Source organism: Protopterus annectens, chromosome 7.part0 (genome assembly GCF_019279795.1).
Source record: "Protopterus annectens isolate FY-2018-M chromosome 7.part0, PAN1.0, whole genome shotgun sequence".
NCBI classification, from domain to species: Eukaryota; Metazoa; Chordata; order Ceratodontiformes; family Protopteridae; genus Protopterus; species Protopterus annectens.
Genome location: NC_056739.1, coordinates 1619649747 through 1619676526, shown reverse-complemented (window position 1 = coordinate 1619676526; position 26780 = coordinate 1619649747). Strand labels below are relative to the sequence as shown.

Below are 26780 nucleotides of genomic sequence, written 5' to 3'. Positions count from 1 at the left end.
TCTCACCATAGCTGTCAACCTCTTAGCACAAAACACCTGGACAAACCCAGTAATGAGGGAATACAGCCCTCAAACATATTCAGTGAATTCAGTTCTTGCCATAGCTGTCAACCTTAGCACAAAAAAACTGAACAAAGCCAATAACAGGGTAATACAGTCCCAAAATAAGGACAAATTTCAAATAGTCATCTCATAAACTTAGAAAATTGCTAGAATAAAAGGTTGTGTTACTATATATTTATTGCTAGAATAAAATGTTGTTTTACTATGTATTTTCTGAAGAATATGAAGTCTGAAATTCAAATGCCTGTCAATTTTACTTCTGACGGAACAAAAACAATTTTGAGCAGAGGCCCAGGGAGAAATACTCTAGACACATGTCTTTGTAAAATGGCAGGACACCAGAGCAAATCCACACAAACACAGGGATAAGATGCAGACTCCACACAGAAGGCACCCCAGCCAAGAATCAAACCAGAAAACCTATAGCTGTGAGGCAACAATACTACCACTGCACCATCAAATATGTAAGGAATTAAACATTCAGAAACCTGAAGTCTGAAATTCAAATGCCTGTCAATTTTATTTAACATTTGTTAATCAGGACAGTCTGACTTGGAACAGAAAAACAATTTTCAGCAGAGGCCCAGGAAAAATAATGCAGACATGTCTTTGTAACATGGGAGGACACAAAAGCAAACCCACACAAACACAGGGAGAAGATACAGACCCCCACAAAGAAGGCACCCCAGCCAAGAATCAAACCTGAGAACCTGCAGCTGTGAGGCAACAATGCTACCACCGCACCATCAAATATCAAGCACTGCAACATTTACAAACCACAGATATTATGAGGAACAGATCAGATCAAATAGGAGACAAAAATCTGCAATTTTTTTTACAAATGGTGGTGGGTAGGGAATTCAGGTCTTTAACACCTGCATACAAGGTACAGGGTTCAAGCCTGAGGTATTCCCTACCACATCACCATGACTCTAACCACCAGTATATTGCAACTGGGGCATTTTCACACACACACACACACTCTCACACTCTCACACTCTCACACACACACACACACACACACTCTCACACACACACACACACACACACACACACACACACACACACACACACAACTGTAGCTGCAAACCACTGAAACACACCAGACCCCATAAATCCACATCCCTGTAGCTGCAAAACCGATCTTCCCGACGAGACTGCAGCAAACTGCTGACGTTGCAGTCCGACCCCGACGCGTTTTCCCAGCGAGTTCGCAGGACAGTCTATGCAGTTTAAAACTGCATAGACTTCTGGGAGCTCTGTTCTTCATGTTTCCCAGTCAGGACGGCTGCTGAGACAATTTGCGCATGCTCCTGTCTCAGCAGCAGTCCGGACTAGTGCGCATGCACTAAAGTCCGCTTTTTTTTTTTTTAATTTATTTTTCTTTTATTTCTTTATTTTATAGTTGAGGGGGGCTGCAGTCCAGCAGTCCAATAGCACAGGCCGCTCCTGCAGGCAGGTTTTGCAAAATGAACATGTTAGCACTTCACTGAAGAAACGTATTCCTGCCCTTCCCAAAATAAGTCAGAAATTCAAGTTTACACAAGCAGAATGCATTTTCACAAAAGTTGCCCCTAATTAGTTAAACACAGGTAACTTAATACTGCAGTCCATGACAGGAAACTTCCAATACTGATGCAAAACATCAGGTTTCTTAAAGAGGAAATGCTACTTTTTTGGCATTGTTAGTGATAAAAGTAGCACCTTAATTGTAATAAAGGCATTTTGGTTAGATTTTTACTTACAATTTGTTCACTAGGTTAGTCCTACTAGGCCAGAGGCAACCTTTTCAAAAAAGACCCATGGTGGTATTCATACTGACAAGGGTAAAGCTTGTCAAAGAACTAGAGAATGTCCCATACATACTCTTTTTGGGTAAGTCCCACACAGTCAATTACATCCACCAGATCCACCAGCAACACATACAGCTAGGATCTTGGCTTAATGACTCATCCAAAGGATGGGACATAGCACCCACCCTTGTGTTGCACTGCAATACTGCATTATAATAACTGAATAAAAATATAAATAAAATTAAAAATAAAAATGCTTTTTATTGAGTCAATATAAAAAGTAAAAAATAATGAAACAACAAAGAACAAAGACTATGGTGTAGGTAAACTGGTCCTCCAAAAAATAAATCATACAATATCACAGTCAAAAGGAGGCAGCGGAACACAGCAGTAAATTTAATCCCAGAACAAACAGTAAGCGCTTTTGCAGCAGCAGCTGCTTCATCAGACAAATAAAGATCCAAACTGTAGTACTTTTAAACAGCAAAGCAGCCAATTAGCATGCAAAAACAATTAGGAATTAACAAGAGCCCTTAAAGCCACACCAAAAAAATGCAGCTCAAAGTTCATTGTATAAACACAAAAACATTTCATTCATAAAAATATATAAAACATTTCATTCAACATCCAAAAAATGCAGCTCAGAACTCATTATATAAACATGAAAACATTTCATACATAAAAGCATATAGAACATTTCATTCATAAAAACATTATAAAAATACTGAACATAATTATCTATCTGGCTAAGGGCTTATTCATTAAAACTTGTTTAATAGAAAATGTATCATTGAGGCCTTTCCCCATATTAGATTTAATTCTAATAATCCATTTCAATTACAAAATATGTAGAAGTAATCTGAATAAACTTTCATCCTGCTACAACAATATTGCTAGATTTGCAGCTGGGTCCTCCTATAGAACTCATCACTGCATCAACCTGAAGCAGCTAGGATGGTTAGAGCTGCCAAATCTAATACTTTTTAATCAACTAATAGTAGCCCATAAAATCTTGTACTTACCTCAAAATATACCCATACTTACCATCCCTAGTCATCCCCTATAACAATCTCAAGACCTTACGCTCATCTAATAAACTACTTGTTCAAATCTCAAAATCCAACAACTCAGCTGGTGATACCTTGTTCTCCAATACAGTAGGTAAAGCCTGGAACATCCTCCCAAGCCAGCTAACCTCAATATCCTCTGTCAGCATATTTAAAAGCAAGCTTAAACCCCACCTTAAATCACACTGGCTATGCCCCTGTGTCAAACCAGACTAAGCACCTGACTTTTAACTAGACTTTCATTATTCCCAGGCTCTCATGATCATGAACATGTGTTTACTCACTAATTATTAGCGAGCTTACCCTTCCTTAGGATTTTTTCCTCATGTAAATATGTAAATACTGTAGAATGAACAATCACCTTCATATAGTCTCATAGCTTAAGTGAGTAAGAACACTATAAATCATCCTGGTTTGCTGTTCTTCTATACTCTATTGATCTCCTGCATTTTCTTTCCTGTGTTTGTGTGAACTTAGTACCAATTAATATAAACTACTACCTATAACTAGTTTAGTTTTAGATTTCATTTTCCTTCCATAGCAGAATTCATAATATAAAATCCTAAGCTTGTAATATATTATAAAGATTTGTAATTCACCATTTCTAATGCAACTGACTCAGTCTTGCTCATCTATTTCATTAATATTTTTTTTTCTTTTCCTTGTAATATTGTATAAAAAAACAAAACAAAAAAAAAAAACACTATTTCAATGTCTTTGTCTTGACCTTTTATAATGCTAAAATTTCTGGAGCTTTTCTCCCCGGGCCTCCACTGAAAATGGACATATATCCAGCTGGACTAGCCCGGTCAACAAATGTAAAATAAATACATTTCAATTCTTTGCTTTCTACCTTAGTTCTATGTGGGCCCCCTCTTATACCCACATTAACTGTTTCAACAGCCATAAACTTAAAATTGCGCTGAGCACCTAGTAACATGATGTGCTTAGATAAAGCATTAGTCTCAGCTCTCCTGGAGATATCATATTGATGCTCCCTCATCCTGTCTCGTAGCCTGCGTGTTGTCATCCCAATGTAGACACTATACAAACCATGCAGTAGGCTAAATAAACTAGATTCACTGTGTTACAGTTAGCTCTGACTCGAAAAACATCTTTTTATGCATATCTGGATGTTCAAATGCAGCATTACTGTCAATCAAATTCAGTAGTTGCATGCCCGACAAGGAAATGTACCAATATTAAGCTGTGTATCAGTATTGGAATTAAACTTTGGATAACATAGCAATTTCTTAAGTGATCTCTTATTCTTATACATATAGCTCGGGGCTTCTCCTACTATTGATTCCACACTCTCATTAGATCTAAGTATATCCCAGTGTTTAGCATAGATGTCCTTCAACAATCTAATGTTGCTGGCATAAGTAACTGGTACTACTCTCAGTTTACAGTTGGTCACTTTGTTTGCAAAATTGAGTGGGTGAAGAGAAATATGGCTTACCCTCCTGAGTTCTATAGTAGAATCAATCATTTTCAGAGCCAGAGATAACTGTAACACAGTGAATCTAGTTTATTTAGCCTACTGCATGGTTTGTTATTGTTTCTACATTGGGATGACAACACACAGGCTACGAGAGAGGATGAGGGAGCATTAATATATCTCCAGGAGAGCTGAGACTAATGCTTTATCTAAGCACATCATGTTACTAGGTGCTCAGCACAATTTTAAGTTTATGGCTGTTGAAACAGTCAATGTGGGTATAAGGTGGGGCCCACACAGAACTAAGGTAGAAAGCAAAGAATTGAAATGGATTATTAGAATGAAAGCTAATATGGGGAAAGGCCTCAATGATAAATTTTCAAACCAGTTTTAATGAACAGGCCCTTAGCCAGATAGATATTAATTATGTTCAGTATTTTATAATGTTTTTATGAATGAAATTTTCTATATGCTTTTATGTATGAAATGTTTTCATGTTTATATAATGAGTTCTGAGCTGCATTTTTTGGCTGTTGAATGAAATGCTTTATATGTTTTTATGAATTAAATGTTTTTGTGTTTATACAATGAACTTTGAGCTGCATTTTTTTGGTGTGGCTTTAAGGGCTCTTGTTAATTCCTAATTGTTTCTGCATGCTAACTGGCTGTTTTGCTGTTTAAAAGTACTACAGTTTGGATCTTTATTTGTCTGATGAAGCAGCTGCTGCTGCAAAAGCACTTACTGTTTGTTCTACTGTTTGTTCTGGGATTAAATTCTTGAATTTTACTGCTGTGTTCCGCTGCCTCTGACTGTGATATTGTAAAAAATAATGAAGAGTGAACACTTTGCAAAAAAAAACACAGCCAAGCTGATTTCATAAAAGCATTCGGGATTGTTTTTGCTGATTGTGGTAATGAGGTATCAAAAGAAGTAGCAGGAATCAGCAAAACCAACCTCAAATGCTTTTCTGAAATCAGTTTTTCTGTGTTTCTTTTGCAGGTATTCACTCTTCTTCCTTATGTTTTACTTTTTAGAGAGCTTCAATAAAAAGCATTCTTTAAAAAAATCTTATTCACATTTTTATTGTTTCCTTTTTTGTTTTTTCTAAGTGCGTGTGCGTGTGTGTATGAAATCATGTAGGGAGATGCGAGTGTGTGTGTATAGTGGGGAGATGCGAGTGTGTGTGTGTAGGAAGTGGTGTAGGGAGATGCGAGTATGTGTGTAAGAAATGATGTAGGGAGATGAGTGTGTGTGTGTGTGAGAGTGTGTATGGGGAGTAGAGTAATGATCGAGTTTGTTGCAGTACACCTACTTCCAAAAGCAAGCAAAAGATACTTAGTCCAGTGTCGAAATAAATCTGAAACAAAGCTAAACCAGCATTCCCTGATGTAATCCATTAACCTATGAGGCAATGTACCGGGGTTTAGCTGAAATGACAGAATGACATGCCCCCTCGTAAAAAATGGTCCCGAACTGAAACCAATTAACTCTGCATTTCATACACAATGTCCCAGAAACTGGATGTTTTTCTGTGTGTACATTTTTAGGCACCAAAAATAATGTGCAATATAATTTTGGCAGCTGTGTCACAGTGTAAGTTCTCTCCTCCTCCAAGGCTGAATGTACTGCAGACTAAACCAACCCCCTACTCCCCATCCCTTTGTAAAGAAATAGTAACACTTACTGTCATCGCCTGATACGCCTGATCTAAGGTTATGATTTTGTGCTGCTGGTGGGAATCTGTCATGGCACAAAGTACAAAAATTATCTTCTCTTGTTCCTTGCAGTACAATGTTAACTCATGCCTATGCTCCTGACATGTTTTTCTTTCAGCAGTGTTCCAGCACTTGCTGCTAACCTCATCAGCAGACTGAGGACTCAACATTTTTTCTGTCTGCTATTGCTGCTACTCCTCTGTCTCTTTTGGGGGAACAGATGCATTAAAGTTCTGGAGGTTGTGGTGGTGAGTAGTGGGTTTCTGCTGGTGCTCTTCAGCATGTTTCTCACAAAAAGTGAAGCCGCAGGTGTCGCTTACCTTGGTAGCCCTAGGCAATTCCTCATCCAGATCGCAAGCATCACAAGTACCTTCATAGGGTGGTAGTTCATCTCTGGTTCGTTTGTGACTGCTGATACTACTACTACTGCTGCTGTTACCATTGTCCATGCTTCTTAATGGAAAACAGATAGAAAGCGGAATGTATGATCTGCAGATTATAACTTCTGGTCCTTCTCAGCCCTACTATTTTCCTTAGTCCTTTAGTTATGGACCATGTATTCTCTCAAGTGTGTGTGTGTGAGTATTGTCTTGCTAATGTCAGAGGGACAATATTTTACTTAAACACTAAAATAGTGTCCTTATGTCATTATTTCTATGCTTTTTATTGAATCTGGCTTAGCAAGACAACAGAAAAATGCCAAGCTTTGCTCACTGTGTCGCAAGAGCGTAACAGAACCACAGAGGGACAGAGTCACAAAGCCAATGTCAATAGAAAGCACTCTGAAAGAGAAAGAAAAAGAAGTTATGTACCTACCATAACATTCCATGTTAGTTGTCCTTCATCTCGCCTTCCTTCTTGCTGGATGGGTTTGGAGACGATCCTCGGCTCCGACTCGACCAGTTACTATAGCACTAGAGCTATTTACTGGCTCGAGGCTACTCCTTATCCCAGAATGCCCAGCGCCAGCTACCCAGATCTTGTTTGAGACAGCTCACACCAGACATAAATATATAGGATAATCCATTAATAAACCTGGATATACAGTTAATTGCCATGGTTTGGTTCAGAAGCAACTAATAACAAACAAATTAGCCAGTGAAACCAATGAAAAAACTCCTCTCAATCCTCGAGGAAGGGGGACGGAGGGAGGGACGCAAGAAGGAAGGCGAGATGAAGGACAACTTAACATGGAACGTTATGGTAGGTACATAACTTCTTTATGTTAAGTTGTCCAATCTCGCCTTCAATCTTGCTGGATGGGACAGCATCCCTAGAACCTCAACCCTGGGAGGCTCACTGGAACAGACTCTTCAGAAATGTGGAACCAAAGGAAGCTCTGCCCCGGGAGACCACATCTATTTTGTAATGAGAAATGAATGTATGAGGATATGCCCAAGTAGCTGCTGCACAAATTGAATCTATGGGCAATCTAGATTGAAAAGATACTGAAGTAGCTATTGACCTGGTTGAATGACCTTTGGGTTTTGTTGGAAGATCTTTTTGTTGCAAGTGATAGGTATGTACTATGGTGTCCGATAACCATTTTGACAATGTTACTTTAGAAACTGGAAGGCCTTGTTTGTTGTTAGCAAATGAAAGGAACAACTGATCTGATTTTTTCATTTCTTTAGTTCTATGAGATAGAAACGCAGTTGTCTATGCACATCCAATTGGTGTAATCTGTATTCTGTCTTGTTGGAATGATTAAGGAAAAAAACAGGGAGTTCAACGGATTGATTCAAATTGTGGTCTGAACAAACATTAGGTAGAAAAGATGGGTTAGTTCTTAGGGAAACCCTGTCTTTGTGAAAAACTAGATATGGAGGGCGAACACATAGTGCATGAAGTTCTGAAATACGTCTGGCAGAAGTAATAGCAACTAAGAAAAGAGTTTTCCAAGAGAGAAACTTCAGGGGACATGATGCTGCTGGTTCAAAGGGTGGCAATATCAAGGAGGCAAGAACCAAATTGAGATCCCAAGGTGGAAGTGGCTCTTTCACTGGGGGACTAAGTAGAGATGTACCTCTCATGAAGACCTTACACAGTTTGTGAGACATTATGCTGGAGTTAGAAACTCCGACATGAAAATTTGAAATGGCAGCCAGTTGTATTCGGATGGTAGCAGCCGCTGCACCAGAATGAAACAGTTCTGCTAGGAAATCCAAAATCTCATGTATAGGAGCTGTAAAAGGATTTAAATTCCTGGATTCTGCCCAGTAAGAGAATCTTTTCCACTTGCTAGCATAGACTTTCCTTGTATTTGTCTTATGGGAGGAAACAATAATATCACGCACTGCTGAGGAAATATTGGGGAGCCTGGCTAGGACTGGAAGTGAAGTAACCAAGCTGTGAGCTTGAGAGATTGGAGGGATTGGTGTAGCCCGCATGACTGATGAATCAAGAGGTCCGGCACTGGGTCCAGAATCCAAGGCTGGGCTAGAAGGTGGGGGTGAAGGAATGGAACCAAATCTGTCGAGGCCAATAGGGGGAAATGAGGATCATTTTGCAACCCAACGATTTTGCTTTCTGAATGACTTTTGGGATTATGGGGAAGGGGGGAAATGCATAAAGGAGTCACTGAGGCCAATCGTGGACTAGAGCGTCCCTGGGTGTCTGACCTGGCAGAAGAACAAGGGAGAAGTAGCTGCTGCATTTGCTGTTGAGGGGAGAGGCAAAGAGATCGCAGCAAGGTTGACCCCATTTGTGGAAAATAAGAGCCACAATTTCCTGTTTCAGAGACCACTCATGAGGCATGAGGATAGCCCTGCTGAGCCTGTCCACTATTACGCTGGATGTCCCAGGGATATGCGTTGCTATCAGAAAATGTTGGGAGGAAATCGCCCATTGCCACAGTCTGAGGGCCTCTCAGCACAAGGGGTAAGACCTGGTTCCGCCCTGTTTGTTGATGTACCAAACCACTGACATATTGTCCGTCTGTATCTCAATAGTCCCGGCAGGGAGAGAAGTCTTGAAGAGCTTGCAACGCTAGGAGCACCGCTCTCATCTCCAGGATGTTGATGTGCAAGTGGTACTCATGAGGTTGCCAAATGTCTTGGACTGTCTTCCCTAGATAATGCCCCCTCGCACCTTATCAGGGAAGCGTCCGTGGTCACTGTGGCAACCGGATGGGGTTCCATAAAAGGTCTGCCCTGAGAAACTAGTGGGGAGACCATCCACCAGGAAAGGTGTCTTTTATAAGATTTCATTGTTAGCATCATGTGAGACATGGATAATTCCTAGAAAAACCATTGTGTGAAAAAAAGCCACTGAAGGATTCTCATATGAAAACGTGCTAAGGGGACTAGAAGAATGGCTGCGGCCATGGACCCTAGAACTTGAAGAACATATTTGACTTAAATTATTTTGCTATTCAGGAGAAGTGACACCTGTTTTCGAATAATGGAAACTCTTTCCTGAGGCGATTTTACAATAATTTTTCTTGTATTTAGCTCTGCTGCTATGTATGTAATAGACTGACAGGGCAACAAGGCAGATTTTTTGAAGTTTATTGTGATGTCTAGTTGAGCACAGGATGTGATGGTGTAATCTCGTGCTTCTATAAGTTGTTGCCTGGTGGTAGCAGTGAGGAGCCAGTCATCCAGATAAGGAAACACCTGGAATCTGTGACGTCTCAGGTGAGCCATGACTACTGCCATGCATTTGGTGAACACCCTGGGGGCTGTAGTGAGACCAAAGGGCAGAGTTCTGAATTGATAATGACTGGCCCCTAGCCGAAGCGTAGAAATCTCCTGGACTGTCTGTCCATTTTTATATGATAGTACGTGCCCTGAAGATCTATGCAGCACATCCAACTGTCCTGCCCCGGAAAGGGGAGAATGGACTGCAGTGTTACCATCCGGAACTTTTCTTTTTGTACAGATTTGTTTAACCTGCTGAGATCCAGAATTGGTCTCCAGTCCCCTGTCTTTTTGGGCACTAAAAAGAATCTTGAGTAAGTTCCGGATCCTACTTGGTCTCCGGGGACTTCCTGGATGTATCTTTTTTCTAGCAGTCTTGAAACTTCTCTGACTGCCTGATCCCTTAGATTGGGTGGGACATCCGGGATGGATTTTCTGGAAACAAAAGGGGGTTGATGAAAGGGAATCTTGTAACCTCCAGATATAATGGCTACTACCCATTTGTCTTTTGTAATATTTTGCCAGGCGGTTGGGTACAATGAAAGCCTTTCCCCGACTGCCTCTGGAGTTGAGCAGTCGGGCATCCCTTCAGGGATGTTGATAGGGTTTGGAAGAGAATGTATCTGTCACCCTGATTTTGTGGACCCCCTCTGCCACGAGGGCAGCGTCTGCCATTGTTATTATTTTCCCCACTGCCCCTGGGAGAAAATTCATCACGTGCATCAGACAAGGGTACCTGGGATTTTCAAAACCGCATCTTTCCTCCCTTCTGACTTTTGGGTATGGTCTGGTAGAAGTGAAAAAATGGACTCTGACATCAGAGAGCATCTTGCCTTCCTGCTGGCACCTGGTAAGCATGTCTTTCACCTAAGGCCCAAAGAGAGAAGAGCCATCAAAGGGGGCACTGGTGAAGGATGCTCTGAAAGGTTCAGCAAACCGACACAGTCGCAGCCAAGAATGTCTCCTAAGAGCTATTCCTGTTCCTGCAGCTCTACTCGCTCCATCTGCTATGTATGAAATAAGCCTCATGGAGGAGTTGACTATTGAATTAAGAGTCGCAAGCTGAGTAGCTACCTTGGCTGAAGCTCCCTCAGCTGTGGGATCTTGTAGAGAATCTCCAAGCTCTTTTAAGAGATCCCTCTGAAGCCTAGTGAAATGGGAAAGATAGTTCAAGGACCTAAGGAAGAAGGTCGCTGATGAAAACATTCACTTCCCATATCTGTCCATCATATGAGAGTCTTTATTTGGTGGATGGACAGATGAGGAGGTTTCTGCTAACTCTCTCTTTGTGGCTGCTGCTACCACCATGGCATCAACTGGGACACCTTTAGTTAAGAATTGTTTGTCTTGGGGAGCTGTGATAACTTTATTGGGTCTCCCCCAGGACAAGTTTCATGGAATCTGGAGCTGACCAAGCCTTTCAAGACACTACAGACATGACTGGGACAAAAGGCGGAGAAACCCAGGAGGTGGAAGGTCAGGAACCAAATGCATCCAGGTATACAGACTCATCCTCGGAGGGGGCTATGGAAGTCTAGCTACGTCTCTGCCTGAGAATCTCAAGGATGTCCGAAAAGGAAACATCTTCAGAGGGGGACCTTAGGGACCGATTCATCTAGGTATGTATCTGAGGTGACAGACTCAGGGGAGTCTATGTGCTTCCTCTTGCACTTTTTCTTCTGGGGAGCCTGCTCAGAAAGCTCTGGGGAGGCTTCAGAAGAAGAGGGTTCACCCAATGGGGTGTCCTGGGGCATAGGTTCCCTATGCTTTGGGGCTGGAGGAGGAGCAGAAGTTGTCACAAGCACCGAGGGGGACGGAGCCGATGGAACCGATAGTGGAGCCGTCTGTGGGGACAGCACTCTCTGCATGACCTCAAAACTGTCACGGTCTTGACACAAGGAGGGCTCCAGCTCCAAAGAGACAGGAATACCTCCCTGCTCCGAGGGCGACAGCTCCGAGGCCAATGTGGGTGCTGAGCTGAAGCTTCGAGAGGGAGAGTGGAGTCGGACAAGGGTCCGATGCCACTTCCCCCCTCGGAACCGATGAGAGAGCTTCAGCGCCCAGATACCTCGATGGGAGGAAGAATCGAGGTAATCGGGGCCGACCTCGGAGCCGATGAGGATGTCATCGGAGCCGAAGGAACCACTACCGGAGTGTCCATGGACTCCGGCTCCTAACTAATTATAGCCGAAGGAGGAATAGAAATCAAAGTGGATGGATCCAAAGCTTGTTGAGGTCAACTCAAAAGCATTTTAGCAAGAGCCTGTGACTTAAGCAACCTACTGACCACTCTCTCCACATCCTGACCTGATAACCTCGAGGATCGAGAGAAGTGGGAAGATTAGCAATGACTGGACTTGCTCTGAAGTAATGGAGATTGTGGCACCGAGCAGATCGGTTTCAAAGAAGGAGGTCTAGTTCTTTTGTGGCTCCGAGACAGCTCCAAAGTAACAGTTGGAGCCGATGGAGGGGTAGTCTCGTCGGTACCAGCCAGCACCGACACATTTGGTTTGTCAAGCTCACAGGTCAGTTCCGAACATGGAGCCAACGGCTTGACTTGTTTTAATAATCCATGGAGAATAAGCTTGTTTTTCTTCTCCTGCAGGACCCTTGGACTAAAGGCATGATAAATAGCACAAGAGTCCTGCAGGTGCAGAGTCCCCAAGCAATAAACACAACTAGTGTGCCCATCTGTCAGAGACATCTTCTGACAGCATGAGTCACGCTTTTTAAAACCAGAGGTTTTAACTTCCTTAGACATTTTAAGAAAGGTCAAATTACAACAGAAATAAACTAAAAATTAATGAAGACTTTAAAGGAGAGCCTCTAACTTAAACGGCTGTCCTTAACGGGGGGAACTCTCTAAGTTAAATGAGTTCAGGGAATAAAAGAAGGCCTAGCGATGGCCAACACAGCACAAAAGTAAAGCACAAGGATGAGATAAGGGGATTTACAGTAAAATGAATTTACAAACTATTGCCAAAGAAGAACTATATCAAATTTTAAGCACAATATTTGAGTTTAAAGAGACAAAAAAATTATACTAAGCCTGAGCCAGTATTGATCGCAACCTTGCAGCTAAAGCGGCAAACGAGATCTGTGTAGCTGGGGCTGGGCATTCTGAGATAAGGGATAGCCTCGAGCTATAGTAAGTGGCTGAGGATCAGCTCTGAACCCATCCAACAAGAATGAAGGCAAGATTGGATAACTTAACATCAATAATTACCTAGCAATGCGACACTTGTGACTAGGAAAGTAGCAGACACAATCACCCATATATTCCATATTGTAATCCAAATAACAAAAGAAAACTTAGTCTAATATGACAAGTAGCTCTTACCACAAACATCTCTTTACATTTGCCACTGTCAATAAACATAGATTCATTAATCCATTATATTTTACTTAAACATGATCCATCGTGTTTTAAGGACTTTGCAGTAACTTGTGGTTTTATAATATAACACACCAGAAACTGTCCTATTCTCCTGTTGTTTCTTGTGTGCCTTCCAGGTTGCACTTCCTATAGAAAACACATACTGGCCTCAGTCTCCAGGTTGCATATAACAAGTGTCTCCTCAATAACTTGGTGCTTAAAGTGCAGTTTGCCTGTTCAGTGACACTTCAATGCTCTCAGAAAAGTGTTTGAGACATGCTGTTTCCAAATCCTATGCATAGCAGCTCTGCAGCACAGCTCACCAAGTGCAAATGATTGGCTTGCAGCACACGCATAATGCAATACATAAATGTAGATGTTCGAGTGTATTCACTGTCGCAGTCATCACACTTAGGTTATCTGCCAGCAGGTAGCCCTCAGTAGGCCCAAATACCAAAGACTTAGTATTTCTGCATCGGGTGCTGTCGCTTCAGGACTGACGTCAGGTTGTCAGGGGTATAAAAACAGGCAGCCAATGCCATTACATCAGTTTTCCTTGCCCCAAATGTCAGGAGTCCCCAAATAGGGAGCTAAGTTATGGTGGAAAAACCACCACCAGTAAAAAAGTAAATACCAATAGCCCTGTAAGGGATGAGTAAGAGAAATAGAGAAGGAGAGAGAGAGAGAGAGAGGGAGAGACAAGGGGGTTGGAGGGTGTGAAACCAAGACTGCAACAGTGAATACACTCAAACATCTACATTTATGGTAAGTGTACATAACTGTACTATGTTCTTCGTGTTTCACTGTTGCAGTCATCACACTTGGGTTGACTCCCAAAGCTGAAGAATGGATGGAGGCAGTCAAGAAGAGTTGGGGCTGGCTAGTATGCTCTGCAGGACTGCTGTTGCAAAACCCACCCTGGATTTGGAAAAGATAGGCAGGTGGTAATGCTTTGTAAAGGTGTGAACAGAACTCCAAGTAGCAGCTTCCAGAATGTCCCGGGTAGGAACTCCCCTGAGGAATGCTGCAGAGGCTGACGTTGCCCTAGTGGAATGCGTTCTGACCCCCAGAGGGGGTGGTTTCCCATGGTCTTTGTAACAAAAATGGATACAGTGTGCTATCCATTTGGAGATGGTTTGTTTTGATATGGTCTTGCCCTCTGCCCCTGGTGCAAAACTGACTAGTAACTGGTTAGATTTCCTGAAGGGCTTAGTCCTATCAAGGTAAAATCTGAGCTGTCTGTGCACGTCTAAAGAGTGCAGGAACCTTTCCCCCTTATTTTCAGGATTAGGGAAAAAGGTGGGCAAATGGACAGATTGGTTGAGAGCCACACTGGACACCACTTTAGGCATAAAAGTAGGGTTAGTCTTGAGGAGACCCTCTCAGCATGAAAAATAATGAAGGGTTCCACAGCCATCAGTGCTTGTAGCTCAGACACTCTTCTGGCTGAAGTGATGGCCAAAAGCAAGGCTGTTTTCCAAGAGAGGAATTTTAACTCTGCTGACGCTGCAAGCTCAAAGGGGGGGGGGGGTAGTGTGAGCTTTTCCAGTACAAAGTTAAAATCCCAAGCAGGGGTGGGATCTCTTCTTGGTGGCCTTAAGTTGTTAGCCCCTCTCAGGAACTGTTTGATAAGAGGGTGAGAGAAGAGAGGAGGCTCAGTGCTGTAGTGAGCAGAGATGGAGGAGGCATGGATCTTAATGGAAGAGAAGGCTACGCCTCTGTGGAGTATGTCTGCTAGGTAATCCAGGATGAGAGGTAAGGAGGGCTGTGCTCTGTCCGCTCCTTTGGAGTGAATCTAGGAACAATACCTTTTCCACTTATCAGCATAGGATTTCCTTATAGTGGGTCTTCTGGCTTCATGAATGATGTCCAGCACCTGCTTGCTTAGGCTGGCTACTAGAGGAGAATTCAGGGAATAAGCCAGGCTGCAAGGTTCAGGGTTTGCAGTTGTGGATGCAAGATCTGTCCCTCCTGCTGTATGAGGAGGGTTGGGATCTGGGGTAGATGCCATGGTGGCACCGGTGACAGATTGCGCAGCAGTGGATACCAGTGTTGGCATGGCCAGTTTGGGGCAATCAGGATTGTCCTTGGTCCCTCCTGTCTTATCCTGAGTAGTACACTTGTAAGAAGAGGCAGAGGGGGAAATGCATAGATTGAGAGATTTATCCACTGGAAGGAAAGGGCATCCACTTTCCAGGCCTTGCTGTGAGGTATCCTGGTGCAGAATTTGCTGAGCTGGTGGTTGTAGGGGGAGGCAAATAGGTCCACCATTGGGGTACCCCATTTCTGGGTTCGAAAGCTGAAGGTTTTGAGGTCTAATTGCCACTCGTGTGTGTCTAGGAGATTTCTGCTTAAGTCGTCTGCCAGAGAGTTTTGTTCGTCCGCAGGTTCCATAGTCAAAGAAGAGTCTTGTGGCATACCGGACTCCGAACGGGTCTCAGTAGCGGCCTGCAAATCCATCAAAGCGGGCATCAGGGGCTGCGAAAGCGCCTCACTGAGTACCGGCGAACTGGCGACTAGCTTAACGGAAGCGTCGTCGGCAGTTTTGGACCTGTGCAGTCTGTCTCCGTCTTTATCCTTACATTTTTCCAGAAGATCGGAAGATGGATGGCTTACCGAAGCCATTTCAGAAAACGGAGATCGAGAACAAATGTATTTAGCTACAATAAGGGCCCAACGACAAATAGTTTGGGTGTTGAACAAAGCACAAATCGACAGCAAGGTACGTTGTAGTCTAGGCCTAAAAAGGTGACACAGTAAGAATGGAAATCTCGGTGTGGTATTCGCTTTCCACAGGCGAGACAATTGTTAACTTTTTCTGACATTGGTTAGAGCAAGAAAAAAGGATCCCCAGCGGGGTACTTAGGTTTAGAAGACTTCAGGAATATTCAATTCGGAAACAAAAACTCAGGTAGCAGGCGATCAGCACTAGTGCAAACTGCTTCTGCTTCGGGCTCCTCAGCAAGAAAGACTGATATAGTGGCGTTGGCTGCCTGTTTATATACCCCTGACGACCTGATGTCAGTCCTGAAGCGACAGCAACCAATGCAGAAATACAGAAATACTGGTATTCAGGCTGACTGAGGGTTACCTGCTGGCAAATAACCCAAGTGTGATGACTGCAACAGTGAAACGTGACGAACATCTTCACTTTTCTTAGCAGAGGGAAGCGGGGTTCTTATTGACAGCTGAAATTTAAGTTATCGTTTATTTAACCATTTTGCGTTTTTTTAAAAGTATAGAAGTTTTTTTCTGAGTGATTTTGCATCCTTATGCAGTTAGCAGGATTGTTTTACTTTTTTTTTGCAGTTCAAACAAGAGCAGTAAAACAAACTTTGACTAGCACAGGCGTGGAGACACACACATACTAGACAAAAACACTAATGCACATACTACATAAAATGGAATTTCAGGCACAAGCCAGAGTCCATTTATTTATTCTCTAAATAGTTGACATCAGAAAAGCTTCCTAATTTAATGGTTATACATGCTCGGATCGGCTGTGATTGTTGAGTATTTGAGGAAGTACTACCACTTTGAAGTTATTAAACGATGGCACCATGGTGTTGGAGGTATGCTGTTTTCTTCTCAAGACTTGGCAATAGTTACAGCAGGAGCAGGTAGCAGGGTAAGTGGTGTCCCCTTTTCTGAGGGAAGAATGAGGTAAACACTTCCAACCCAGGGTTATTTGTGGACCCTACACTACAGATTGTCAAGTCAGTCATAACAGCCACACAGAGTGATGCACAACGGTATTTCAGTAATGAGGAATACAAGTAAATACTTAGTGAGACTGCTCTGGGGCACTAACTCATGAGATCCTGGGTGGTGAGGCTATTCACAGAGAGTCAGGAAGACAAATAAATATACCTAAATACTAGTAGACATGCTCACCTATCCGCTACACACACGCACGATAACTAGGTTTAAACCAGGATGTGTAGCAAATCTGCACTAGAATTTCACTGAAATTTACATCCATTTTCAAACCACTGCGGTGGTGGTGCTGCGGTAGCATTGTCGCCTAACGGCAAGATGTTACGTTCGATTCTCAGCTAAAATGTCTTCTGTGTGGAGACATGCGTGAAGGGGAGTACCTTCGTTGAAGGTTGTGCATCACGGCCCGGCAACTCGGCACGTAAAAATCTTCTGTCAATCATTAGCGGACTGGAGTTCCGCTGTGGCGACCCCTAACTGGGAAAAGCCGAAAGACACAACAAAAAAGAGTAGTGCGGCTGGGGATGTTATATTAAATATTTGTCAATTTTCAACAATGTTTATAAGAAGGAAGCTGCCATTCTCCAATTTCTCTCTCTATTTCACACGCATGCACATACATACCAAGTCCATAAGATCCGTAATACATGATAACCAAGTATACTTAACGTCAGAGGTCAGGGAAATTTCTTCTTTTCATCTGATGTAGTGTAACAAATGATGCATCCACTTTCGCTTCTTCTTTATTCGGAAACATTGTCATTGAGGGTGTTGTCTAAATAGCAGTAACACACACAAAATGCACAGGAAGAAATCTTAGTGTATGTGTGTGTGTCTGTGTTTTCGCTTAAGGCCGCTCATAGTGTGTGTGTGTGCTTGTGTGCGTGGAGGAAATGATGTAGAGAGGTGTGTGTGTGTGTGTGTGTGCATCTCTGTGTTATTCTGAATGCATCATGTGTGCATGTTTGTCTGTAGATCTCTATGTTAATCTGAATGGATCATGTGTGTGTGTGTGTGTGTGTGCTCTCTCTCTCTAATGACAGAGGGACAATATTTTGCTTAAAGACTAAAATATTGACCCTCTGTCATTATTATAATGCTTTTTATTGAAACTGGCTTAGTGAGAAAGAACCACAGAAAGATAGAACCACATAGCCAGTTTCAATAAAAAGCATTCTAAAAATGAATCCAAGTACTTTTGATCTTTTATCATCAAAGGTGCTACCTGTTGAGTCACTGACAATGACAAAATGAAAGACATTGAGAGCAGTGTATTTAAAGCCAGAGACTATGAAGCATCCTAAAACCTTGGGATAAGGTGGCAAAAACACAAAATAAGGCAATAAATGGCTCCTTGTTGCAGTCCAGTAATTTATTAAGCACTTTTCGTTAGAATAATATTCCAATTTCCTCAGATAATCCAACAAACAAAAATAGAAGTTATGTTCTTACCATAACGTTCCATGTTAGTTGTCTTCTTCTCGCCTTCTTCTTGCTGGATGGGTTTGGAGCCGACCTCGCCCGACTCGCCACTCTAAAAGCTCGAGAGTTGGTTCCACCGGCTCGAGGCTCCCCTTATATCCCACAATGCTAGGCGAGAGTTACCTCAGATCTCGTTTGTAAGCTAACCCCAGCTTATAATAGTAATAGAACAACTCTAAAAGAGTCCACCTCTAATAACAGGGAGAAAGAAAGGTGACCTACATCCTGATTCAGGAAATATGCAAACAGCATATGCCTAAGAAAAGAGGTGGTAGAAAGAGAGGTCACAATCACAACTCCTCTAGGTCTGTCCAGGCCAGGGGGAAGGAGGGTGGGACGCAAGAAGGCGAGAAGAAGACAACTAACATGGAACGTTATGGTAAGAACATAACTTCTATATGTTAAGTTGTCTATCTCGCCTTCATTCTTGCTGGATGGGACCGGCCCCTAGCACCTTGTCCTGGGTGGCCTAACGGAACAGACTCCTGAGAACAGTGGAACCAAAGTTAGCTCTATGCCTAGAAGCTAAATCCAACTTATAATGAGAAATGAAAGTGTGAGGAGTAGCCCAAGTAGCCGCTGCACAAATGATGTCAATAGGCAGTCTGTCTTGGAAGGCTAAAGAAGTAGCCAAGGCTCTGGTAGAATGGGCCTTAGGTTTATTAGGCAGCTTTTGGTGTCTAATCTCATAAACAAGGGTAATCAGAGATGTAAGCCATCTAGATAATGATACCTTTGAAACTGAAAGTCCTTTTCTGCTTTCTGCATAGGAGATAAACAGTTGGTCAGATTTTCTGATTTGTTTTGTTCTATCCAAATAGTACCTCAACTGACGATGAACATCTAGCCAGTGCAATTTTTGTTCAGACCTATTGGAATATTCTGGAAAAAAGACAGGGAGGTCAATGCTTTGATTTAGATTTGACGTCGAGACTACCTTAGGCAAAAAGGACGGGTTGGTTCGTAAGGATACCCTGTCCTTATGGAACAAAAGATAAGGAGGTCGACAGCTGAGTGCATGAAGTTCTGAGACTCTTCTAGCTGAAGTAATAGCTACCAGAAAGAGTGTCTTCCATGATAGCAATTTTAAAGAACAGGAGGCTGCAGGTTCGAAAGGGGGGAGAATCAAAGAAGTAAGAACTAAATTTAGGTCCCAAGGAGAAGGAGGATTTCTTATAGGAGGTCTGAGAAGAAAAACTCCTTTCAAAAAGGCTTTGCAAAGCTTGTGGGACATTAAGGCAGACTCAGAAATACCTACATGAAAGTTAGAGATAGCTGCCAATTGAAGTTTAAGAGTAGAAGGGATGAACCTGCATGGAAGAGTTCAGCTAGAAATTCAAGGACTATTTGGATGGAAGCAGTGAAAGGATCTATGTCCCTTCCTTGAGCCCAATATGTGAAGCGTTTCCACTTACTCAAATAAATCTTCCTAGTGGAAGATTTATGGGAAGCTATCAAAATATCTCGAACAGAGCGAGATAATTGAGGAAGCCTGGCTAATGTTGGAACTGGAGGAACCAAGCAGTGAGGTTCAGAGAGGGGAGGGAGCGATGAAACTGACCCGATTGATGGATCAAAAGGTCTGGAACTAGGTCCAGATGCCAAGGTCGCTCCAGTAGAAATTGATGTAGAAAGGGGAACCACACCTGTCGAGGCCAGTAAGGAGCAATGAGGATCAACGAGGCCTTCTGAGCGATAGCTTTCTGTATCACTTGAGAGATTAGTGGGAAGGGGGGAAATGCATACAGAAGTCCCTGGGCCAAACTTGGACTAGAGCGCCTCTGCTGGGTTGGCCTGGTGAAGGGAACAGAGTGAAATAATGTCTGCACTTGCTGTTTTGGGAGTAGCAAAAGATCGCAGCAAGGCTGACCCCACTTGAGAAAAAATCTCTCACAACAGAGTCTTCTCTCACAACAGAGTCTTTCAGAGACCACTGTGAGGCATGAGAATAGCTCTGCTCAATTTGTCCGCTATTTGATTGGACTTCCCGGGATGTGCGTTGCTATCAGAAAACGCTGAGAAGAAATCGCCCATTGCCACAATCTGAGTGCTTCTCGACACAGGGGTAGGACCTGGTTCCGCCTTTGTTTGTTGATGTACCACACTACAGACATATTGTCTGTCTGGATTGCAATCATTCCCAAGGAGAGAGTCTTGAAGGGCTTGCAACGCTAAAAGCACTGCTCTCATCTCCAGAACATTTATGTGCAAGTGGCATTCGCCTGGTTGCCATGTGCCCTGGACCGTCCTGCCCTGATAATGCCCCCACCCGATCAGGGAGGCGTCCGCTGTCAAAGTGGCAACCGGAGGGGGAACAAATGGTCTTCCCAACCAGAGCTGAGGGAAGACATCCACCACATGAGATGATTTCTGCACGCCTGATCATAATGGTGTGGGACATTGGAAGTTGCTGGTATGACCATTGTGTAAAGAGCATCCATTGAAGGATTCTCATGTGGAATCTGGCTAATGGAAGCAGAGGTATGGCAGCCGCCATAATTCCCAACACTTTCAGAACTAACCTGGCTTTGATTCTGTTGTTGTTGAAAAGGAGTGAGACCAGTCTGTGTATGTCTATTATTCTCTGATCTGTTAGCCTCGCAGACATGTTTACTGCGTCTAGATTTGCGCCTATGAAGGTAATAGTACGACAAGGCGACAAAACAGGCTTTTCGCAATTTATTGAAATGCCTAACTTTTGACAAATGCGAAAAGTGTAATCCCTGGCCATCAGAAGGAGATGCTTGGTGGGGGCTGTGAGGAGCCAGTCGTCCAAATATGGAAACACCTGGAATCCTTGTCGTCTCAGGTGAGAAGCTACCACTGCCATGCATTTGGTAAACACCGGGGCAGTGGTGAGACCAAAGGGCAGGGCCCTGAATTGAAAATGACTGGTTCCCAGCCTGAAGCGGAGGAATCTTCTGGAGCGCCTGTTCATTTTATGTGATAGTACGCATCCTGAAGGTCTATAGAGCACATCCAGTTTTCTTTTCCCAATAGGGAAGGATGGACTGCAGCGTGACCATCCGAAATCTTGTTTTCTTGACTGATCTGTTCAAGATACTGAGATCCAAAATTGGTCTCCAGTCCCTGTTTTCTTTGGAACTAAAAAGAACCTTGAGTAGATTCCGGATCCTTGCTGGTCTGCTGGAACTGGCTGAATTGCTCTTTTGCAAGCAGTTTTGAAATTTCCAAAACTGCTAGATCCCTTTGCGCGGGTGGAACATCTGGAAGGGATTTTTGATTGTTTCGAATGCGAAGAAAGGGGATAGAATAGCCTTCGAAATGATAGACTGTACCCATTTGTCTTGAGTCAGGGATAGCCAGGCTTTTGGGTACAGTGACAACCTTCCCCGACTGCCTCGAAGGTGGGCAGCGGGCAACACCTCAGGGATGCTGAAAGGGCTTATCAGAGAAGGCTTCGATTGCCCTGGTTCTGCGGAGCCCCTGCCTCGAGGGCGACGCCTACCATTGTTATTTCCGCCTCTGCCTCTGGCGGGTAACGACTTTGTGCGTCAGGCGAAGTCCCTTGATTTTGTTTACGGAACCACATTTTCCCACTTTTCTGGCCTTTGGGGTAAGGCCTAGCAGGAGTAGAAAGACGGACTCCGACGGCAGAAAGAGTCTTGCCATCAGTCTCGCACCTAGTCAAGGTTTCTTTCACTTGAGGACCAAAGAGATGTGATCCATCAAACGGGGAGTTAGTGAAAGACGTCTTGAAGGGGTCCGCAAAATTGTATAGCCGCATCCAGGCATGCCTACGTAAGGCCACACCTGTCCCTGCGGCCCTACTCGCTCCATCAGCCGCATAAGAAAGGAGGCGCATGGAGGAGTTGGCTATGGAGTTAAGGGTAGCCAGCTGAGTGTTCATTTTATCTTGAAAACCCACAGCTGTAGGATCCTTCAACATGTCACTCGCTTCTTTAATCAAGTCTCTTTGAAGACGAGTGAAATGGCACAGGTAGTTCAGCTTAACGCATAGTAAATGTCGCTGACGAAAACATCCGCTTCCGCATACCTGTCCATGGACCTAGATTCCTTGTTAGGTGGATGGACAGGTACTGAAGGATCAGCTAGTTCCTTCTTAGTGGCAGCAGCTACCACCATAGCATCCACAGAAACTCCTTTTGTCAAGAACTGCTTGTCTGCTGGTGCTCTTTTGAATTTGGAGTGTCTCCTGGGAGTGGGTACTACTGAATCAGGAGCCGCCCATGCCTTTTAGCAACCACCTGCATGAGGGGGTCAAAGGGGGACACCCAGGAGGTGGAAGGACGAGCCAAACGCCTCAAGATATACAGATTCATCCTCCGAAGGGTTAAGGGCTGGCCAATTTCCCTCTGATTCAGGATCTCTAGAATGTCTGTAAAAGAGACATCATCAGTAGGGGAACGGGGAACCCTCGGAATCATCTAAATCCGTATCAGATGTGATTGACTCAGGTGAGTCAATGTGTTTCCTCTTACACTTCCTCTTCCGAGGGGCTCCTCTGCCAAATCAGGAGAGGCCTCGAAGAGGATGAGATCCCCACAGGGGGTTCCTGAGGAGCTGGCTCTCTGCGGTCCGGGATGAGGGAGTGAGTCGACTTGACCTGAGGCACCGTAGAGGGAGGGGCGGACGGCGCCGACTGTGGAGTAGAGCCAGGCTCTAACACACTCCGCATGACCTCGAAGCACCCCTGTCAGGCAAAGCCAGAGGTCCCCGCCCGAGAAGCTGAGAACCCCCTCGGCACCGACAGTGATGGCTCCGAGGCCGATGTCGGAGCCGAACTCACCAGCCGGCTCCGAGAGGAAGAGCGGGTCGGACAAGGGTCCGATGCCACTCACCCCCTCGGAGCCGACGATGGAAGTCCGGCGCCGAGATTCTTCTAAGGAAGAAATCGGAGCCGACGATGGAGCCGAAGACAATTGTATCAGCTCCGATGCTACCACAGTCTCGGTTCCGACACGACCGCCCGAGCTCAACGGAGTCGGAGGAGGAATATATTGATGGACAAGGGCAGGCATCGACTGATGAGTCGGGCTCTGAAGCATCTGGGCTAGTGCCTCGGACTTAAGAAGTCGACTCACTACCCTCTGAAGGTCATGATCCGATAGCCTCGATGACCTAGAGGAATGAGATTTATGGCTCCGTTCAGACAGCAGGGAGATCCTGGAGCCGAATGAACGGAGCCAAGGGACAGTGACCTGGACCTCTTCTCAATGTCGGTTCAAGATCTGGACGGAGCCGACACGGAACCTCTATTACCTCGGCTCCAGCCGAGCCGAGGGAACCACAGAAACTGTGGACTGAGACTCATCGGCTCCAGCCGGAGCCGATGTAGGCGGAGGTTTAGAAGTTTTAGGTCTCGGCTCAGTTGCTGGAGCCGAGGACCTAGACGCCTTAGAGGGCTTCCCAGAGACAGAAAGGGAATCCTCCGGCTTAAGAAGACCCCTCAGGATCAACTTATTTTTCTTTCCTTCAGGACCCTGGGGCTGAAGCCGTGGCATACAGCACTGGAGTCCTGCAGGTGCAAAGGCCCCAGGCATTAGACACAAGAAGTGTGACCGTCTGTCAGAGACATTTTCTGACAGCACGCATCACACTTCTTGAAGCCTGAGACCTTTGTGTCTTTAGACATCCTAAACAAAAGTGTAATCACACACACTCAACAAACACACTGATTACACTAATTTAGTTTTAAAACTCAAAAATAAACAATTAACTAAAGTTTACCAAGAGTAACACACACACACACACTAGGGGATGGAGAAAGCCAGAAGGCCCGAGAGAGAACTTTAAAAGTTCTTTGGAAAAAAATTGGGATTTTCCGGAAACCGGGTAGAAAAACCCACTACACTAAGGGAAATATATATAAACTCAAAAATATAGGGTTTTAAGTGATCTAATTTTACCAAAATTACACTTACCAACAAGCCGGTAGAAAAACCAAAACCTCGATGCTGTAGCGGCAAACGAGATCTGGGGTAACTCTCGCCTAGCATTGTGGGATATAAGGGGAGCCTCGAGCCGGTGGAACCAACTCTCGAGCTTTTAGAGTGGCCAAGTCAGAGCCGAGGTCGGCTCCGAACCCATCCAGCAAGAATGAAGGCGAGATAGACAACTTAACATCATTAGTTTAAATAACCCTGCCAATAGGGTAGAAACTTTGGGAGGGTTATTTAAACTAATGCATTGTTTGTTGGATTATCTGAGGAAGTTGGAATATTATTCCGACGAAAAGCGCTTAATAAATCACTAGACTGCAACAAGGAGCCATTTATTGCCATATTTTGTGTTTCTGCCAGTTTGTTTTTGTGGTTTTTGGTGTGCTATCTTGGGACAAGGTGCCAGTCCTGAGGCCATGTAATATATACCTGCAAATAAATACATCTGTAAACAAACAAAATAAATAGATTTATCCTGCTGTCCTTTAAAAAAGTAACCACTGTTTGCCATACCTTGTTTAGTTACATAGGAGAGACACTCATCTTGTAGTGATTTGTCATCCACCAGGTCCTGAACCTTTGGCGTTGTACAATAGACATTGGAATACTACAAATGAAAGAGACACATTTTATTTTAAACAGCCTGCCTTTTACTAAATAAATAAATCAATGTTTCACAGAAATCAAGGATTACTGCCCTCAATGCTATACCAATGTGGTCTTGACCTAATGAACACACTGCCAACTGAGAGGTGTATTGCCACAGTACTGAACAGACAATTCTCCACACCTGCTGACAGGTGTACTACTACAGTACTGAACAGAGAATTCTCTACACCTACAAACTAATAGGTGTAGCGCTACAGTACTGAACAGACAATTCTCTACACCTGCTAACTGATAAGTGTACTGCTACAGTACTGAACAGACAATTATCTCCACCTGCTGACAGGTGTACTACTACAGTACTGAACAGAGAATTCTCTACACCTACGAATAGGTGTAGTGCTACAGTACTGAACAGACAGTTCTCTACACCTGCTAACTGATAAGTGTACTGCTACAGTACTGAACACAGAGTTCTCCACACAAGCTACACTACCAAACGGACAATTTTCTACACCTGCTAACTGGTAGATGTACTGCTACAGTACTGAACAGACAACTCTCTACATCAGCTACAGTACCGAACAGACAATTCTGTATATCTGCTAACTGGAAGATGTACTGCTAAAATACTGAATAGAAAGTTCTCTGGACCAGAAGGAAAGTGTCATCCATGCAACAATCTCCAGTAACAAGGCTTAAAAGGCATGTTTCTGTATTAGTTTACTTAACTTAGTGAACAAGGATGGGCCTTCCCTGAGGTTGAGAAGGGGTACCAGGGCACAACAAATGGTAAATAGTGGGGAAGTATCAAAAACATATGTAAAAAAAAATATTTTCAGAAAATATGGTAGGCTTAAAGCTCAAATCTGACTTTTTAGTCAGCTCAGATCTGGTTGACTAACGGTTTGGGCATGTGGAAGGTGCCCTGAAGCTTTGGAAGCTACCTGGCTGTTAAATCCTATGCAGGATATAACCCATATAGCTAAGGCTACTGCAACAGTGATAAATATGAAGAATATTAATAGTAGTGTCTGCAATAATAGCAAACAGTTCTCAGCTTCACATAAGATGACTATATATGCCGGCAAACAAAGCCACTTAGCTTCTCTCACAATCACTAACCTAGTTTCATAACTGTGAGAGGAATTGCTTCTACTTGGTGAAAACAATATACTATGTAAACTGAGCAAAATCCGGGTTATGATACTCAATCACTAGATTTATCCCAGCAAATAATTAGCCCAACTTGAACTGACCCAAAAACTGGCAATATTAACGTAATAGACTGGATACTACAAACCATCCTAATAATTACCTAACAATTCTAATACTATCTCTAATGACCTAACACACCACAACCCAAAGTATACCATATGGAAAAACAACCCTCCCATAAAGTTTAAGCAATATTTATTAGGAACTGGAATAAATCACCAATACATTTTATTTTCAAATGAATATGACACAATAAATTGGTCAATTCTTAGATGTGACTGACAATACAATAGAATTATTAAGTAATATCCTCTCAGAATTACTGGATAAGTGTGCTCCAGTTAGATCAATCAATATAAAAAATATATCGTTGTCGCCTCATAGCAAGACGTTGTCCTGTTCGATTCTCAGTTAGAGCGTCTTCTGTGTGGAGGCATGTGTGAATGGGGCGTGCCTTCGTTGAAGGTTGTGTGGCAGAGCTGGTACCTTGGCACGTAAAAATCCACTACCAATCATTAGCGGACCGGAGTTCCGCTGTGGCGACCCCTAACCAGGATAAGCCGAAAGACACAAACAAAACCATGGATAAATGCATACACATGAAAACATATGAAATTTGGAAGCTTTGCATAGAAAAACTACAAAAGCAGTATCTAATAATTTGTAAAGTATAAAGAAACAAAACACAAGTACCAAATGCACATTTAGGCTTGCAAAGCAAAATACTATTTACATC

General features: G+C 43.4%; 1 protein-coding gene across 3 annotated transcripts in view; it reads right to left on the bottom strand.

The window, feature by feature from the left end:
* NPRL2 (NPR2 like, GATOR1 complex subunit) overlaps positions 1-26780 on the bottom strand; it is a 1906629-nt gene that overhangs the window by 276876 nt on the left and 1602973 nt on the right. For all 3 annotated transcript variants that reach the window (XM_044078165.1, XM_044078164.1, XM_044078163.1), the window contains exon 8: positions 24734-24827. In XM_044078165.1, the coding sequence (XP_043934100.1) occupies positions 24734-24827 (94 nt within the window). The remainder of the gene's footprint in view (positions 1-24733; positions 24828-26780) is intronic.